Below are 17,905 nucleotides of genomic sequence, written 5' to 3' on the forward strand. Positions count from 1 at the left end.
CAGTCCTTCATTAGTGGGGAGAGTAATCCGGATGGACCAGAAACTGACAGTCTACCAACTTGTTGGACTTCTCTGAAATATTCAGTGTCTGATTCTACAGTCTCACAAAGGCGCATCTGAAATGCATTAGAATTGTTAGGTGCCAAGCACAAACCTCTTTATCCAGCAATGAAGAGAGATCCTTTGGAGGCAACATAGGAAGTGATATTACTCTGTTCCTGGATGTGGCTCCACCTGATATTCTGGCATTGGTAGCCTCAGCAGGGATACCATCTAAGGAGAAAGATCTTTTGCTTGTTCGTGGAGTGCCCCCTTTCAGTGCTTGACTGAAAGAATACCAAAATGTCCCTGCAGACTTTGACACTGAAGTTACTTTGGTGCTGGGGCTGTAAGCATTGGCAACTTTGTTTCCTTGCCATCTTAAGGGGCGCCATTCTGACTGATACCGGCATGTTCACTAATGGAATTCTGGAACTTGTTTTGTTCAAGATTGTTCCAAGTAAGTGGAATTTCAACCTTGCATGTGTATTGTAGCAGAGAAGGACAAGAATTCTAAGCATCTGCTCAGAATGTGCAATAGCCCCAAGCAATAGAGACATGTACTGTGTTCATCCTTCAGGGACAGATAGGGCTTGTCATTTTGAAGAGCCCTATATAGGGTGTTTGAGTATAGAGGCAGTCTGGCCAGAAATTTCAGTTCAGAGAGGTCACAACTGTCAAGATCAGATCAGAAATAGCTCTGAAGGTATGAAGAAATTAGCTTGAGATGTTTGAGATACATGGCAGATTCTGTCTTTTTGCCAAAGACAAGAGGGAACTGAGGATTGTGGTCACTGAAAAAGAGGATTTACTTAAGATAGCGAAGTCCAATGCTGACTGAATACTTAAAAAAAAAAAAATCTAAAAAACTGGGTGATGGGTCAACAAAATGGCAGATAAAATTCAATATTGATGAAATACAGAGTAACTCACATTAGAAAACATAATCCCAACTATGCACACAGAATGATAGGACCTAAATTAGCTGTTTAGAAAGTGATCTTGGAGTTACAGTGGATAATTCTCTGAAAACATTGGCTCAATGTTCAGCAGCAGTGAAAAAAGCTAAGAGAATAGTAGGAACCATTAGGAAGGGGACAGATAATAAAAACAGAAGTCTCATAATACTATAATCCATGGTACACCTTTTACATTTTGATAAACATCAAGAAAATTCTTCAGCCAGAGAGATCTATAATGTTGAGGAACAGTCTCTCAATGGAAGAGGTAGAAGTTAAATGCTTAGCAGATTTAAACCCAGATTGTACAATGCATTAGTCAAAATTCTGTAAGCAATAATCAGACACTTACAAAGACTGGACTAACTGGCCAAATGGGTTTCTTAATCCCTAATCCCAATGATTGTGTGGTGTTAAAAGGCACTCTTCTGATGTCATTTACAGAAGAACAAACAAGGTCTTGATCATTAAATACTCCAAGGCATCTTAGGAATTCCTTGGCAATAATTCAAGTATTTTGGGCAAATTTAAATTTGTTTAATTATATTTTAATTATGTAAATCTTCCCCTGTAGATCAGATATTGTATACATTTTCTACCCCAAACAACTGTGCAGCATTGTCATGTCGTATTAAACAGCTGTCATCTTCAAAGAAAGCTGTATAAGTGATGGGAAGTGATTTCTACATGCAGTTTATAAAGAAGTTTGTTTGAACTGCTCTGTGTTCTTTACTAAGACTAGTTCTCAGAACAGGTTGGCCTAATTTTTAATTAGACGTTCAGCATTACAATACAAACACAATATTAATCATATAATCAAAGCCATAATACCATCATATTAAATTACTGAACATAAATTTATACCTGAATTATTAATTCAGTAAGTTTGACTACTGATGCCAGATTTTCTTCAGCTTCATCTAGAAGAAAAGTAATTGTTGGATTGGGGCAAATATTTTGTGTATCTTGGAGCTGTCTTTTCCCCTCTTCAGCCAAGAGAATGGAGAGGAATTGCAAGCTGGCCACATATAAGCTGGGGCATTCGATGGACAGATGCACACAGTCACAGATTGTATCTAAAAGGTCAAATAAATAACAGACTTTTCTTTATTTCAGCATCAAGACATATTTGAACATTTCAGAATAGAACAGACTAATCCATGAAATTAAAAAAACAAAAACACAAATGAGTGCTGAAATTGTTTAGCCCACCTTCACTTGTTATACAAGTCACGTGCTTACATTTTTTAGCCATTTTGTATAAAGCTTGCATTATACTAAAGAAAGCAACAATCAGAAGCTTATTCATTAGAAACTGACTCTTAGCTGAAGTGCAGTTAGGCCCCGGTTCAACGAATTACTTCTCACATGCCTAACTATAAGCACAGATTTCAATGGAACTCCTTAGATAATTAATAGCAGGCATATGATAGATTGCCTAGTTGGATCAAGATCTTAATTATAATTATTAAATATTTGTTTAACCATTTAGTCTATTATACAATAATGAGTGACTACTTAATGACTCAGATGCAGCAAGAAAAAGTTGTGACCTTTAAACTATTTTCCAGGCTTTTATGGTTTTGTTTGAGTTCTTACATTTATCTGAAACTAAGTGTAAAAAAACAAAAACAAAAAATATGCCCATAGCTTATTTCAACCTCTAATTAAAATTGATTTACTTCATTCCAATGTTTAGAACCAAAAACCGTTGAAGTCTATACAAACAAAATTTGGGAAGGTGTGTAATTGCTGAGAAATAACTTTACTTAACTATATAAGAAAAAGTTTAACAACAAACAAGGATAAAAATACACACCATATCTTCTCTGTAAGAGCAGACACATTTTGTTTATTGTTATAGACGTGTCCTTTATAAGTATTTGATAGCATCTAATCAAATGTCACCCTCATTATTTGCTTCAAGGTTTAAATCCATCTAAGAATAGGCATTACCAATTATTGTAGTCCAATGTTTTTCAAGAGCTGCTGTCACAGATGGAAGAATTATTTGGCCACTTTTCCTTAACAGCGTAGCCAGAAGGCTAAACAAGTCTGTTCGTGTTTGGTGAACTGCAGATGTTAACTCAGTATCTGTAAACAGAACACAGGAAGTTGATGCTATTAACACACACATACAAATCTGGATATCCACACCTGACCAAAGGCTTATATATTTTACCTTTAAAATAAGACGTATTGACATTACTGGAAAAAAAGCAGACATGCAACACCCATACCCCACACACAAATAATTCTGTCCAAAACTAATTGTAATTGAATCCCTCCCCTTCTTTCATAATACTATGGTGAAACTGCTTGAAGATTGGAAAATAAATGGATAGCGGATATAAGTGTCTAAATATTAGCACATAGCAAATGAAACATGTGACTCTACAGTTTAATACCCAGTGCTAGGAAAGATAGTATTGATTTTGCTGAGTAACATTGCATCTGTTTGTCCACATGAGTGAAGTATCTATAAATTACCCAAGCCATCCATAGAACGAATGGAGAGGATTGTTAATATATTCCCCAAAAGAGGTTTCATGAGCTCATCCTGGATCACAAGGTGAATGTCTACCAATAAGCATGACTGTAGAAGCCTGGACACTGAAGAGGAGTACTGAAGTAGGAATAAAACCTGTTAAAATAGTAAAAAGGAAATAAAAGCTGTATCCTTTCTCCTACAACCTGATTTTACAGTATGATAAAACCTACTTTAGACAAACCACATAATGCACCTTTTTAAGAATCAATTATCGATATATCTATATAACAAAAAATTTCCTGAGGGATAACAGGGTGACGTCATCACATCACTGTGTCCCCAGGGCCCACATGGAGAGCTTGGGCTGCTGTGCTATTGCCCAGCCCTCCCCAGCAGCCAGAGGAAAAACCATAGCTGCTATGACCCTTCCCAGGGGTGGAGAGAAACTGGGGCTGGCGCGGCCTCAGCCCTTCTTGTCAGCTGGGGGGAAAGCCAGGGCTGCCTACCCGCAGATAGAGAGGAGTTGGGTGAGCATAGCAAGCCGGGGTACAGCCTTCTAAAGACAGAGAGAGAGAGAGGGAAGGTAGGAGGGAGAGACCGAGTATGTGTGTGCATGTATTCATATTCTCTCTCTTTCTCTGAACAGAGACCTACTCAGTCTAAGGCCCACATACTTTCTTTCTAGCACTCTTTTGTAACTCTCTGACCTGACCCAGAGAGAGAGATTTCTAAGAAAACTTTTATACCAAACTCCTACTTAAACTTGGTGGAACTTGCACTTTAAGGAAGATTTGCTTGCCTGAAAGGTATAGAGCAGTGGTCTCCAACCTTTTTAAGCACAAGATCACTTTTTGAATTTGAATGAGTCCAGGATCTACCTCAAATCCAAATATTCCTACTCTACCCCTTTGCTGAGGTCCCACCCTCCTCGTTCTGTGAAGATGCGGTACAGGGGATGGGGATGAAGTGAAATCAATGCCCCCTGCCTCTGTCTCCCCAACTCTGCACAACAAGCAGGAGGCTCCCAGGAGGCAGCTCTGAGGTTCTGGACAGGAGCAGTGGGGAGAGGGGCAGCTGAAGTGCTGGCCCTTGATAGCCTCCCAGCCAAATCAGTCAGGATCACCTGTCAGAGGCTCCAAGATCTACTGGTAGACCAGATCGACTGGCTGGTGGCCACTGGTAGAGGGAGAATAAATTCCAGTCTTTTCCTAGAGTGGGAATGGGGAGTGGGTGTTGGGCGGGGACCCAGGCCCACAGTCTACTCCAGGTTCCAGCCCACGGCCCTGTAATAGCAGCTGCCTATGTGAGTGTTTTCTACTGGTCCTGGCAGTGCTTTCCTCCATCCTCCCAGCTATTTATGCCAACCACAAACTACAGTGAAGCTCCTTTTATAACCAGTCTCAACTGGTTTATTTAACTGATCCCAGCTGTTCTAATTAGCCCAGGCTCAGCTGAATCTGGAAGTCTACTCAATCAGCCCCAGGTGCTCACCTGCTCCTGACTGACTCTGCTGGGTCCAGACTAGCCCCTCCCAGTTATTGTGAGAACAGAGATCTTCTCAGTCTAAGGCTAATATACTTCTCTTCCATTACTTTTTTGCACCACCTGACCAGACCCTGTCACAATATACATATACGCATACATATATACGTATTTTATTTTATTTCCAAAACAACTAAAGGAGTATTTCAAAACTCTCAAAAGAGACTTTCTAGGTAGGCTTTTTAGCAGTTTAAGTAAATTGTGTGATAAGATAATATGGCAGCCTTTTGCAGAGTTTGATATATAAATTAAGACTATGAAAGTTCTTTTGGATCCAACTTAGAGGCTGGAGCAGACCTTGGTCTCAGTTTTTCACCCCATACCTCAATGGTCAGCTTCACAAAATATCTGAGGCGTGAATAATGACTTCTCAGTACATGAATTCAACACAATGAATTTCAAGATTTTAAAATTCACACGGTGTATTTCACAATCATGTACAACTAACCTGAATTTTTGTATGTTCCAAGTGAGATGGATGAGGCAGAGGAGTTTTCAATTCCAAGATACATCTTTCAACCAGCCTAGCATTTACAAGACTAATGGAAAATATAGTATATAGTTACAGAATAAATTTGTTTCAACTTTCATGCAAAGCGTAAAATAAACTATGTTAATATGCTATTGAAGATAACAGTACATTTATTTATCTTAGAGTACAACACATTACAGGGATCTGGCAATTATCCCTAAATAATCATATTACAGTAAACTTCCAACAATCCGGCACCTTTAGGACCCAGGGGGGTGCCAGATTATCAGATATGCCGGACTAGCAGAAGGGGGGGGGCTATGAGGGGTCTGGGGTGGAGTGTGTGTGGGGGGATGCGCCCCATGGCGCTGTGGGACCAACCCGGCAGCACCCCAGCTGCTCTTCCCCATGCTTCCGGGAGTCAGCCGCTGGTCAATTTCAGCAGCAGCAGACTTGGGGAAGTCTGGGGCAGAACTGCTGGGGTGCTGCCAGGTTGGTCCCGCAGCGCTACAGGACCAACCCAGCAGCACCCCAGCTGCTCTGCCCTAGGTGTCCCCAAGTTAGCCGCTGATGAAACTGACCAGTGGCTGACTCGGGGAAGCCGGGGGCAGAGCAGCTCCAATTGTCTGGCTGCCCGGAGCACTTCCGGGTTCCAGATGGTGCCAGACCATCAAGAGTGCCAGACCATTGGATGCCAGACTAGTGGAGTTTTACTGTAGTACAAACCTTAGTGTAGATGCTGTTTCACAGATATAAAGGTGTTTTGTGGGGTTTTTTTAAACAGATAGATTTACCGGTACACCACCTAATGTGGATGTTGTTATACCAGTAAAGAGGTGCTGATTCTAGTATAGTTTATTCTACTTCCTGTACTGGAATAACCTATACAGGTATAAGAACTTTTATACAGGTGTAACTGCATTCACACTAATAGGGTTTTTACTGACTTAATTACATTAGTATGTAACATATAGATAAGCCACTAATAAAAGTCTTAGAAATTGTAAGGAGTATCCTGCACTAAGATACAATTAGCAAAAGTATCACTGTATAAAAAAAACCCTGTCAGATATTTCCTTAGAATGACCAAATTAATTCTGAAGACCAGCATACTTGGAAGTCTTCAAACACTACACTGGGGGAGGAAGGGGAACCTATGGCCCATAGGTGAGACTTGGGACTTCCCCCATCCCCACAGCAGTGGGAGTCAGCACTGGAGCTTCAGCCACTAGAGCGGGAAGGGGATCCATGGCATGAGCACCAGCGCCAGCTCCCCACAGGGGAGGGTAGGAAGAAGCCACAAATCTCATGGGCTCTGCCTGGCAAAGGGAGGATATGGGTCTGTGCAGGGAAGTGCTCCCCAAGCCTGACCTTGAGCAAGGAAAGCAAGGTGGTTGCCTCTGGTCCTGCACCTTCAGGGACCCGCGCTGCCTGGTGCCTGCCAGTGGCTCGCTCATACCCTGGCTGGGAGTTTCCCAGCTGTGCACTTCAGCCACTGTCAGAATGCCATCTTGGGTCCCACAAACTCTTTGGCTGCCTCCTTCTGGTCCCATTGACTAAAAATAGCCACCGGTGTCCCCTCCGCTGCACCAGGTAGGCGCACCCATTCCGTTCCTGCACTTCACACGCACTCCTGCACCTTCTTCTTGCCCGGACACCAAACCCTCACCTTGCTCCTGCAGCCTCCATCCTGCTCAGACCCCCACATCCTACTCCTGTACTCTACCTCCTACTCGGATCCCACACCCTGACCTCTAGCCCACTCCCCAGCAGACCCCTCCTGCACAATGAACATCTCACTTTTGGCTCCACCCCAGAGTCTAGGGGGCCTCCACAAAATCTACTAGGGCTGGGCCTCCAGAAGAGTTAATCCAGCCCTGGTTAAGCCCTAAGCCTCCTAACTCCCCCTCCATGGAGCTGGACCTTCAGGGGAGTGTCTTTTTCCTCCTGCTCCTCAGTTCAGGGCTACATCTGTGAGGGTTTTATTTTTTCCTTTTCACTTGGGAGCAAGGTCAGTAAGGTTTGGTTTTTTTTTTTGCGCTTCTCGCTTATTGTTTTGTGGCCCCCAACTGATTTTTCTATGGGTCAGTAGCCCTGACTAAAAACGGTTTCCTGCCCATGCACTACAGTTTCTAAAACGAAAGTGTTTTTGTAATATACGGGAAATATATGTGTTTTAAAATACATATTAAGTTTAATCTGAGTATCAGTTTAATGTTTAGTATTATATCAACAGATTATGCATTTAATTGCTTTGAGCTGTTTTGAAAAAACAAATATGGTGAGGATCTCTAACCTAAGCCCTTACACAGCTGCCAAATATCACTTGAATATTTTTCCATTCCCAACCAAACTTTCCAATACAGTATACACAAACATGCACTTTGGACAATGAAAAAAAAATCACAATGAAATATAATCACTTACAACTCTGAATGTCTGACTACATCATATATTCCATTCTCCAAAAATGGATGGATGGATAAATAAATGCCCATCTGAACAAAGGTTAATCATTACCAGTGGGAAAGAGAAGCACTTATGTCAACCTGTATTAGAAAGACTCACCCAAAATAATGTGAATAATCTATCTGGAAGTGGGTACCTTTTCTTGGAGCATAAAATGAACACATCTGATAGCTTAAACACATTTTAAAAAAATAGTGTGAAAATTTCAGGAGTACCCAAGAGCTAATGTATACTTGACACAAAGTTCTAGTTAAAAATATGAATATTGGTCATCCTATACTGTTACATCTGTTTATAGCTGAGCAGTTATTGATCTCTTACCTACTGAGAGCTGTTAGTAAGTGTGCTTGTTGAAGAGCAATTCCAGTGTCCTTTGGAACAACCGCCAGCAGGTTGTTCAGTAGGCTGCACACAGCTGACAACAGTGGAGGTGTGACTAGAGCACACTTATTAGTCAGAATAACAGACTGGGGAGAATTGTGTGGACTTGAAGATGCTGTGGTCGTTGTATTACTCTGACCTAAAATATGGCGACCAAAACAAAAAAAAAGTCATCCCAAGACAAGACAGAGAAATTAAATAATACATAGAACTTTACAATTTATTTGCTACCCTCCATATTTTTAAACAGTAAAATAAGGGCTTCTTGGAACAAAAACATATGAATTTTCATATGGTTACACGTCCAACAACAAATAATTAAACATGGAATACTACTCGACAAACTGACTTGAATGAATAATCAGAAAAAAGACAAGTGAAAACATTAAAAATAATGAAATATGTCTTTTGCAGTATTTTCTTGAGTGTTTTTATTTGATCTTTTTTATAATAAAATATATCACAAATTATACAGATTTAGTAGGACAACACACAGATTCTATTATGAGGAATCCAGAGGAGCGTAATAATAAGGTTTAGTAATCTGCCTAATAACCTAAAAAACGTTAAGAACAGTTTCTCTTTATAATAGACAACAATTACTTTTAAAACAGTTTTGAAATAACCACTCTTCTACAAGGGCTCAAAGTATTTTTTTTAAAAGATTAATGACAGGTTAGTGGAGATGGGGAAAGAATGAGACAATGAATTTTAGTATTCTGGAAAGCAGACAGATTGATAACAATGAAAACTGAAGTCTATCAAACAAGGGCATCTCTAAAGATACATAGCTATGCCTGGAAAGCTCATACTCTGGGCCCATGTAACACTGTGCTACTGGTGAGACTACTAGTTAGAGCACCAATTAGTGCCAAGTGTGAGGATTCTTTTTGTCATGTCTGTCCATTAGAACTGGATAGACCACAAATTTATTTCCGATAGGCCACAAAAAAAGCCACCACATGCAACTTTTGGTCATTACCAACTTGTTAGTACAGATTACTGGTTCAAATGTACATCAGGTCTCAAAATCAGCCAACTTCCAAAAAGATACTTTAAAAAAATAGCTATAATCTTAAGAAGCAGCTATTGCATTTAATGTTCATTTGTAATTTTCTTTCTTCCCACAAAGATAATAGGTATCTTATTTTCAAGTTAATTCCACAGAAAACCTCGTGCAATATTGCTAATCTCCTCTCATCTCAAGTCAACCAAAAATGTGTATTTCTATGGATATGTTTAAAAATTAAATTCAGAGCTGGTTTACCTTGAGCCATAAGCCGGTCAACTGATGTTTCAGGGACAAAGCAAGCTGATGCTAGTGGGACAGCTGCCTGCATCTCATCCGCACTTCCCATTGATGGTGATGCAGAAATGATCTAGGTAGTCATAAAAGCAAAGCAACTGATTCACTCTTTTAGTATTCTATTGTTCATTCTTAGTCCAAATATAGCTAATTTTTCAGGAGCAAAGCGTTTGAGGAACAGAACATGTATGTTTGTGTGTGTGTGTCTATGTTTCCAAAAATTGGTTCCTGGAATTACATTAAAAAAAACCCTGGCCTCACCTGAAGCTTTGCAGTGCATTCAATGGACAGTTTTTTGAAAACACTTAAGCTTTATCCTTCATAACTTCAACCATGTGAGCAGTCCCACTGAACTGAAAATGGGGCTACTCATGTTTTTAAACTTAAACTCCTGCATAAATCTTCCTAGGATCAAGACCTATGTCTTCTCTTGAAACACTTCATCATAAAATGTCCCGATACTGCAAACTTTAATGAATAAGTACAGACCTGCTGAGGCATTTTAGCTTTCTTGACTGGTAAACATTGAATACATTGGAAACCCCCAAACCCATTCTATTTTTTTCTGTAAGTCCTGATTTTTTTATATGCCGTGGAAAAGAAACACTGAAGCTTTTATACTTCAGCTTCTTATGTTGCCTCACCACAATATGATTGTTACTGTCTCTCTCTATGGACATTATTTCAAGTGATAGGTTTACCCTTCAACTTCTCTCAGAGTGAAACGCATTTGTTCATCCAATTTGCACTACAGCACACCATTTACTAAACATATTTACCTGCAGTACTAGGTACAACTCATCTTAGCCCTTGCAATAGAACCCTCCCCAGAATCTGAGACTAGGTGGTAAAAGCAGTGTCAAAAAACAGCTTATTCAAAACAGTATGATGTATTTCATCATAGAAACATTGCACACAGAGAGAATGGTAAAAAAATATCTGAAGCCAATATGCCTTGTCTTATCTCAACTTAGCCTCTCTTTGCCATTTACATGTATTTTGCTTAATCTAGATACCACCCCAAGTACTGTGGCTGGGATGAACACCTCTGGAACAGCTTTACCTCTTTCCTCATCCCCCTCAGTGTGTGCTTTCATGTCCCAGGATATCTTTTACCCATTACCCAAGCCCCTTTGTTTAGAAACTCCTGGACTCAAGTTTTCCCAGTCCTGATCAGAGCATGGTATGGGTTGACTTTCAAAGGAATTGGCCTATGTGTTGAGTAGTAAGGACTAGGGTTAACTACATCTCATTGTCTTCCTTTCCTGTCATCCTACAGACCTCCATAACCAGGGCTTGACAAATAATGTAATCGACAAAACCAGGTTTTACTTCTGAAATAAGAGGATTCCCTTCTCTTTCTCTGTAGATAAGAACAAAAGGCCTTATAAAAACCTACTGAAATCAGTGAAAACATATCCACAGACTTCAATAGGCTTTGTATATGTCTAAAAAGGAACTTCTGCTCTAGCCTTAGGGTTTGTAGTCATCCTAGATCTCCACTGGAGTGAGTGAGGAACTTTAGCTTGCCCATATTATCAGATACCACCTTATCACTCTCTCTCAAACATGATTTCATCACATACTTTTGAAGCACCAAGAATGTGCAATTTGCTTACGGCAGATATGACATTCAGCTCCTGAATTAGCTACAACTCTTGCTCCTAATTTCAGGGAACCACAAATGCAGTAGCTACAGTTATTTTGCACAATACAAGCTGAATTTGATATTAGGATTGGGTCTTTTTAAGCTTGTTGTATTACAATATTGTGGCTCTAGTGAAGAAGGTGGCTGCAAATTAAGCTATCATGGATTTTGAAGAAGCTTATAAGAATGGCTTCTATCTTTTTGTTTGCAGCGACTCCATCCTTTTTGTGGAGTACAATAGTTACTTTGGCCTTGGGGGGAATGAAGGAAGACATTTCTATGACCCTGCAGAATTTCAGAGCTCACTGATAGAGCATTTCCCCTTTATTAGGCATTTCTCAGTCCTTGACTGAAGTAGAATGGGAAAATTCTCTGATCCTTCTAAGATTCATTGTTACTATGATCCAAAGTGCAGCTTCCCTTCTTTGTGGGAGATGCTAGAGGTTGTAGAAATAGATGAGCATCAGGACAACTTTTAGGCTTCATCCACCCATTTTTTTTTGTCTTTGATATTTATTTATAATATTTTTACCGGGCCTCTCTATTTAAAATACTTGAGGCAGCTTACAAAATTTTTAGATCTCTCTCTCTCTCTCTCTCTCTCTCAATAAATAAATAAATAAATAAATAAATAAATAAAATTAAAATAAGATACCCCAGGAGGACAAAACCTGCTCAGATATCTTGAGAGGAGGGACACACACAGACTCAGACACCAATAAAAGCACGAGTAAAAAGGGTGGCTTTAGCCTGGTGCCGAAACAATGCTAGCAAATATCCCGGGGGAAAACAATTCCACAGCCTGGGAGCAAAAGCTGAGAAGGCCCTGCTCCACATAGATGTTAATCTTATCTCCACAAGTGGCGGAACACAGAGCAGAGCCTCCCCAGCTGACCTCAATCCCCAGGCAGGTTCATATGGGAGAAGATGGTCCTTCAGATACCCTGGACCCAACTCATTTAGGGCTTTATAGGTCATAACCAAGACCTGAAATTGTGCCTGGAAACATACTGGAAGCCAGTGCAGTTGCCGGAGTACCAGCATAATGTGCTCCATATAAAGAATATTAACTTGAACAGCTGCATTCTGGACCAGATGAAGTTTCCAAAGTTTTTACCATTTGAGCACGTGGTATAGGAGGACCAATTATTTTTCTTGTCTGTCCTCTCCTTTTGTCATAAACTATGCTGTGAAAGTATCCTGAGCAAATGAAGTTCTTCATTGGCCAACAAATAATGAGATGAAGTGCAGAGGATCATCCTAACAGAGCTCAGATCTTTCTCATGCACAGATGAACAGTCAAAGTGTGTATCAGATCCCTTGCCAAGTGGTCTTAACTGACAGCTTAAGAATCAGGGAGAGCAATCTATCACTTATCTCATTAAAGGTGAGGATTTTTGGCTTACTAATGAAGAAAAATCCTTGAACGACAAGCAGAGATCAGTTTGCAGAATCCCAAGTATTCAAGACGACTGTGCTCTTTGTAAAGTAGTTTGTGTTCAAGTATTTGCTGATTCTGGGAGATGTGAAAGCCAAAACAAGTGGAATCCCCTTCCAATCTGTTCTCTTGGAGCAATCATGTCTGAAGAAACCCTTCTGAGGTGTGTCAGGTGGTGTTTACCTCTTAGCCTTTGACTTATTCAGCTTTGTAGGGAGGGAGACAGAATGAAAATAAAAGCTAGCCCACTAAAAGAAATGGATAACAAGCAAGTATTGCTTGCAACTAAGGATGTTAAATATCAACTAACTGACTAATCGAATAGTCGATGCATTTTGCATTGACTATTTGATTAGTCGATAGGGCACTTCCACCTTTGAATTATAGCAACAGTCCTAGTTCTTTCACTTTGAAACTCTGCGCCCAGGATCAGAAGACTCCAGCTGATCCCGGGCGCCCCACAACACTGCCGCTTTGAAATGCTGGGAGGAGCCTGACGACAGGCTTCCCACAACGTTTCAAAGTGGCAGCGCTGCAAGGAGCCTGGGGACAGCTCAGATCCCCTGCAGATGGGCTTCTGCCATCCCCCCCGCTGCCTCTCTATCAGAAACAGCAGCACAGGGTGATAGGCGGGAGCTGAACTGCATATGAAACCCATTTTTAAACTTGCTCCCCTCGTGGACCAGCTCCCACCTTCCACTCCATGTTGCAGCAGTGTGGGATGTCAGGGGTCTCCCCGGGAGTGGTGCTGCGAGCACACCTCCAGGGACTACTGAATAGTCGTGTAATCGCTAAAATGTCATGAGGTTGCACTACTATTCAATTACACACTATCTAAGGGTATGTCTACACGCGGCACGGAGTAGGTAGTTCGAATTAGGCTCTCTAATTCGAACTACCGGCATACCTCATTCCACGAGGAGTAACGGTAGTTCCAATCAGAGAGCCTAATTCGAACTACCTACTCTGTGCCACGTGTAGCCGCGGGCACGGCGTCCGCACTAAGGGGGATTTAAAAACGGCGGCGCCCGGCAAGATGCAAATGAAGCCCAGGATATTTAAATCCCGGGCTTCATTTGCAACTTCAAATGTCTACATTAGCCACCCTAGTTCGAACTAGGGTGGCAGTGTAGACATACCCTAACATCCCTAGTAAATGCAGAAAGAAAGGTACAGCACAAATGTCAGATTTGCATAGAGGTCAGGAACCAGAAGTGAAATAACCCAAGCTCCTAAAAAATCAGAAGGCTGATTAACAAAAAATCACAGGCCATAAACCTACTTTTTTTTAATAAAGAAACTCTTCAACTGTCATAGAAAAAGTCTGGTAAATAACTATACATAAACCAGAAAAGCTGGCGTGTTGAAAGAAAGACCATGTGTTCATTACTACATACAAAATAAGCTTAAAGAAGGAATCTTTATTATTGTCATCCAAAGCTTCAATAAACCATTAGGTTCAGGTAAAACTTATACATTATCCTTACTTTGTGTTGTCAAGCTGCCTGAACCTTACAGCCCAAGAAAAGGAAAACAAGGTCTAAAGTAAAAATCCATAATCATTTAAACAAGTTATAAAAATATACCTTGTTAGCTTTTTGCACCAGTGAAGCCTTTGCTGGTAATTACCTCACAGCATTACAGCAGCATAAAGCTTAAAAACAGAATTGTTGTTCTATCTAAAAGAACACACACAATAATACATCCTCATTTTCACAATGTTCTGCTGTCCCAGAAAGGAAAGATCTTATCACCTTCCCAAATTACCTCGGATGATGATAAAATGAGGGTACAGGAATCATAAATGGCAAAAGGATAATCAGCAAGATCTTTGAACACCTACATTTTATAATATAAAGCTAATATAATACATGTAATATAATTCACTCATGTACAGTGATAATGTTAAAGAGAGAGAATGTTAAAAAAGAAATGTCTTATTTAATAGTCCCCCCCCCCCACACACACACACTTTAGCTACTATACTCTACGTGCTGAAGGGAAATGTGACATTATGTTCCATATTCTTTACAAAAATATGCTTATGAAATGAATATGATATAACTGAGATGTACTTTAAGCAAGATAATGCACATATAATATCATTGGCAAAGTTGTGATTTACTGAATGATTTACTGAATTTTCCAATTTGTATGCTTGTATCATTTCAGTATCCAAAGTTAAGAAAACTGACCCTGTAACTATATTTTGTTGGTGATAAGCACTGATAACACTTCAGGTACAGGTTGAACCTCTCTGGTTCAGGACTCTATGATCCGGCAACATCTGTGGTCCAACAGGACCACGGATGTTGCTGCACCAGAGCGCCCCGGGAAGCAAACAACAATGGCAGTAAGCAGAGCTGAGAACCAGGTGTCCCCAGGGCAGTGGAGTCCCAGCAGACTCGGGGCTGGCAGCGAAGCAGGGATTTCAGCTGCCTGGGAGCAGCGGAGCCCAGAAGCTAGGAGGGGAGCCCATCTGGGTCTGCTGATGGATCCCAGGAAAGCCCAAAGTCCAGCAGCAGAGGGGGTTGGAATTGACCTCCTCTGGTTTGGCAAACTCTCTCTTTCAGGACTGGTGAGATCCCAAGGGTACTGGACCATGGAGGTCCAACCTGTATTACAATGGAAAAGATGGACAGCTAATCCTACATGAAATCCTTGGCCTTGCTGTGGATACTCCATACTGTTACTGATTTGTGGATGCTGTGATGCTAGAGAATCAGGTGATCTGGTCACCTGATATTAACCACCACTTTGAACTACAGTATTCTTCTACTGGGAGATGGAGAATCAAACAAAGGAAACCCCATAATAATTCTATCCAAGGAGCAGAGATGTAACCAATTCAGACCTTCAGTTTGCTACACCTCCCCAAAGAGATAACTAAAAACACAAAGGACTTGACCTGGGAGTGGAAGACAGGGAAGAGAGAACAGATGAACCCAGACTAGAAAGACCCCTCAGCCCTGTAAAGGACTCTACCTAAAACAATATTCAGGGAGAGGAATTATCTACAACAATGTCTTTAGTTAGTAAAGCTTAGTTTGCATGTATTACATTATTTTCTTAGTAATCTGCTTTGTTCTGTTTCCTACATCTGACATACCTTTTTATAGTTAATAAGCTTATCCATGTTTATAATATAACTCCATGTATGTGCTTTCTAAATGGGGGGCAGAAAGTTGTGCCTTCCTTGCTCCAAACTAAGGGAAGAGGCAAATTGCATATAACGTTTGGCCTAAGAACCTTGCTCAGCAAGACACTGTTAAAAGGTGCCTAAGTTGGAAGAAAAGACAGGCTCAGTAGTATGTACAGCAAATCAGATAACATCCTGGGCGTCCAAGCCGTCATAGGAAATACTTCCTCGGAGAAGCAGAAGTTACATGCTTCAACTATTCAGACTATAATCTACAGAAATTTAAAAATGCTGATATGGTATCAAAGTCTATAAACCAAAGAAATCCTAAATATATGATCCTATTAAAGGAAGCAGTGAGGACAAACAGATAGGTGAACAACTCAATTAGACACTGGAAAATGGAATTTTATTCCAAACTCTGCTATTGTCCTGATGTGTCACCTGGAACAAATTAGTTCACTTTTCTGTGCCTCAATGTCTCCATTTGCAAAACAGGGATAACTACTTATCTCTTCTATAAGGCACCTAGAGCTCTAATGGATTAGAACCACTATACAAGAACTAGGTATTCATTTTGTCAACGATAGTCAACTTTTATGATTTATTGGGGGTGGAAGCAATTCTAATTTGTACATTAGAAGTAGGTTAAATGTGGGCAAAGCCAAAAATAGTTACAGTAATTTAATATCATGCTTGTTTAAGACCACTGAAAATCCATTTTAACTAGGTCTGATACAAAAAAGCTGACTGAAAATAAGAATTGTGTGTCATTCAAAACCATCATTGAAAGAAAAAGATCACCATTATTTTGCAGTATGTCTACACTGCAGTGTTTTTCCATAAAAACAATACTTGCGTCCACGCTGCCATTGAGTTCTTTTGACAAAGTCAAAAGAATTGAGGGGTTTTTCCAACGGCGGTAAACCTCATTCTACGAGGAAGAAGACTTTTTCCAAAAAAGCTTTTTCAGAAAAAGGCATGTTTGGACACAGAAGAGGGAGTTATTTTGAAAGAACTCCAGGAAATAACAGGTGCCCTCATGGCTACTCCGTCCAGAATAATTACAACTTAAATGTGAGATAGCATCCACATTGATTGGACGCTATCTTTCGAAAAAGCACATCGCTTTTTTGTTGAGCTTTTGCTGTGTGGATGCTCTCTTTCAAAATAAGCTTTTCTGGAAAATTTCTTCCGGAAAAGGTTCTTCCAAAAAGAAGCTTGCAGTCTAGATGTAGTCAGAATCTCAACTGAACTTTGTTGTGCTAAAAATATTATGGAGGCCCAAAAGAGGCTGTGACTTCGCACCTGCATACAATGATATTCTGACACACAGTCATGATTTTGTGATGTTATGTGGTTGCAGCGCCATAAGGCAAATATTGGATCATTGTGAAAGTATAGATTGGACATAGTAAATATTGAAAACTGTAGTAGAAACGACTTCATTTGGATTTACGCAATAGAGCAAACTGCAAAGCAATCTTTAGAAAATGTCATCAGATGTAGAGACTCTAGAATTACAATTTATCTGCATATATAACTGGATAAATTAAGCCCCTATTTGTGAACTTACATATGTGAGGACATGCAAAGGTTTTACTAAGTTTAGTTTTAGTAAATAACTATAAAGCTTGATGATTGCATAGCTTAATTTTGCAATGTTTACAGTTTCAACACATTTGGCCATTTTCTTGAAAATATTATATAAATAATATTACATGTAATATGAATGCATTATTTTGGCATTTACCATAGTATCAGATGTTGACTGTGAATGTGGAGATTGACTTTGACTGGATGGAACTCTCCAAAGATTAACAGAATCATCAAAATCTGCAGAAAGAGGAAATCATAGCTGAGTTTTGAACTATTCTGATTTGAAATTTTATTTTTATGGGGGGGAAAAAAGGTATAGAAAACATGGAAAGGAATATATAATCAACCACAAAAATAAAGTTACTAAGGAAGAGGAGGTTACTCACCTGTGCAGTAATTGACATTCTTTGAGATGAGTGTCC

At 40.1% G+C, this 17,905-nt stretch overlaps 1 protein-coding gene across 8 annotated transcripts in view; it reads right to left on the reverse strand.

The window, feature by feature from the left end:
• RTTN (rotatin) overlaps window positions 1-17,905 on the reverse strand; it is a 173,244-nt gene that overhangs the window by 29,045 nt on the left and 126,294 nt on the right. For all 8 annotated transcript variants that reach the window (XR_331929.4, XM_075921044.1, XM_075921045.1 and 5 more), the window contains 7 exons: window positions 17,638-17,720; window positions 9,621-9,732; window positions 8,294-8,492; window positions 5,480-5,570; window positions 3,489-3,642; window positions 2,955-3,092; window positions 1,863-2,074 (listed from right to left, as the gene is read on the reverse strand). Coding sequence is in view for 7 of the 8 variants with exons in the window: in XM_075921044.1 (XP_075777159.1) it covers window positions 1,863-2,074; window positions 2,955-3,092; window positions 3,489-3,642; window positions 5,480-5,570; window positions 8,294-8,492; window positions 9,621-9,732; window positions 17,638-17,720 (989 nt within the window). In the remaining variant the exon portion in view is untranslated. The remainder of the gene's footprint in view (window positions 1-1,862; window positions 2,075-2,954; window positions 3,093-3,488; window positions 3,643-5,479; window positions 5,571-8,293; window positions 8,493-9,620; window positions 9,733-17,637; window positions 17,721-17,905) is intronic.

Source organism: Pelodiscus sinensis, chromosome 2, assembly GCF_049634645.1.
Source record: "Pelodiscus sinensis isolate JC-2024 chromosome 2, ASM4963464v1, whole genome shotgun sequence".
Lineage (NCBI taxonomy): Eukaryota > Metazoa > Chordata > Testudines > Trionychidae > Pelodiscus > Pelodiscus sinensis.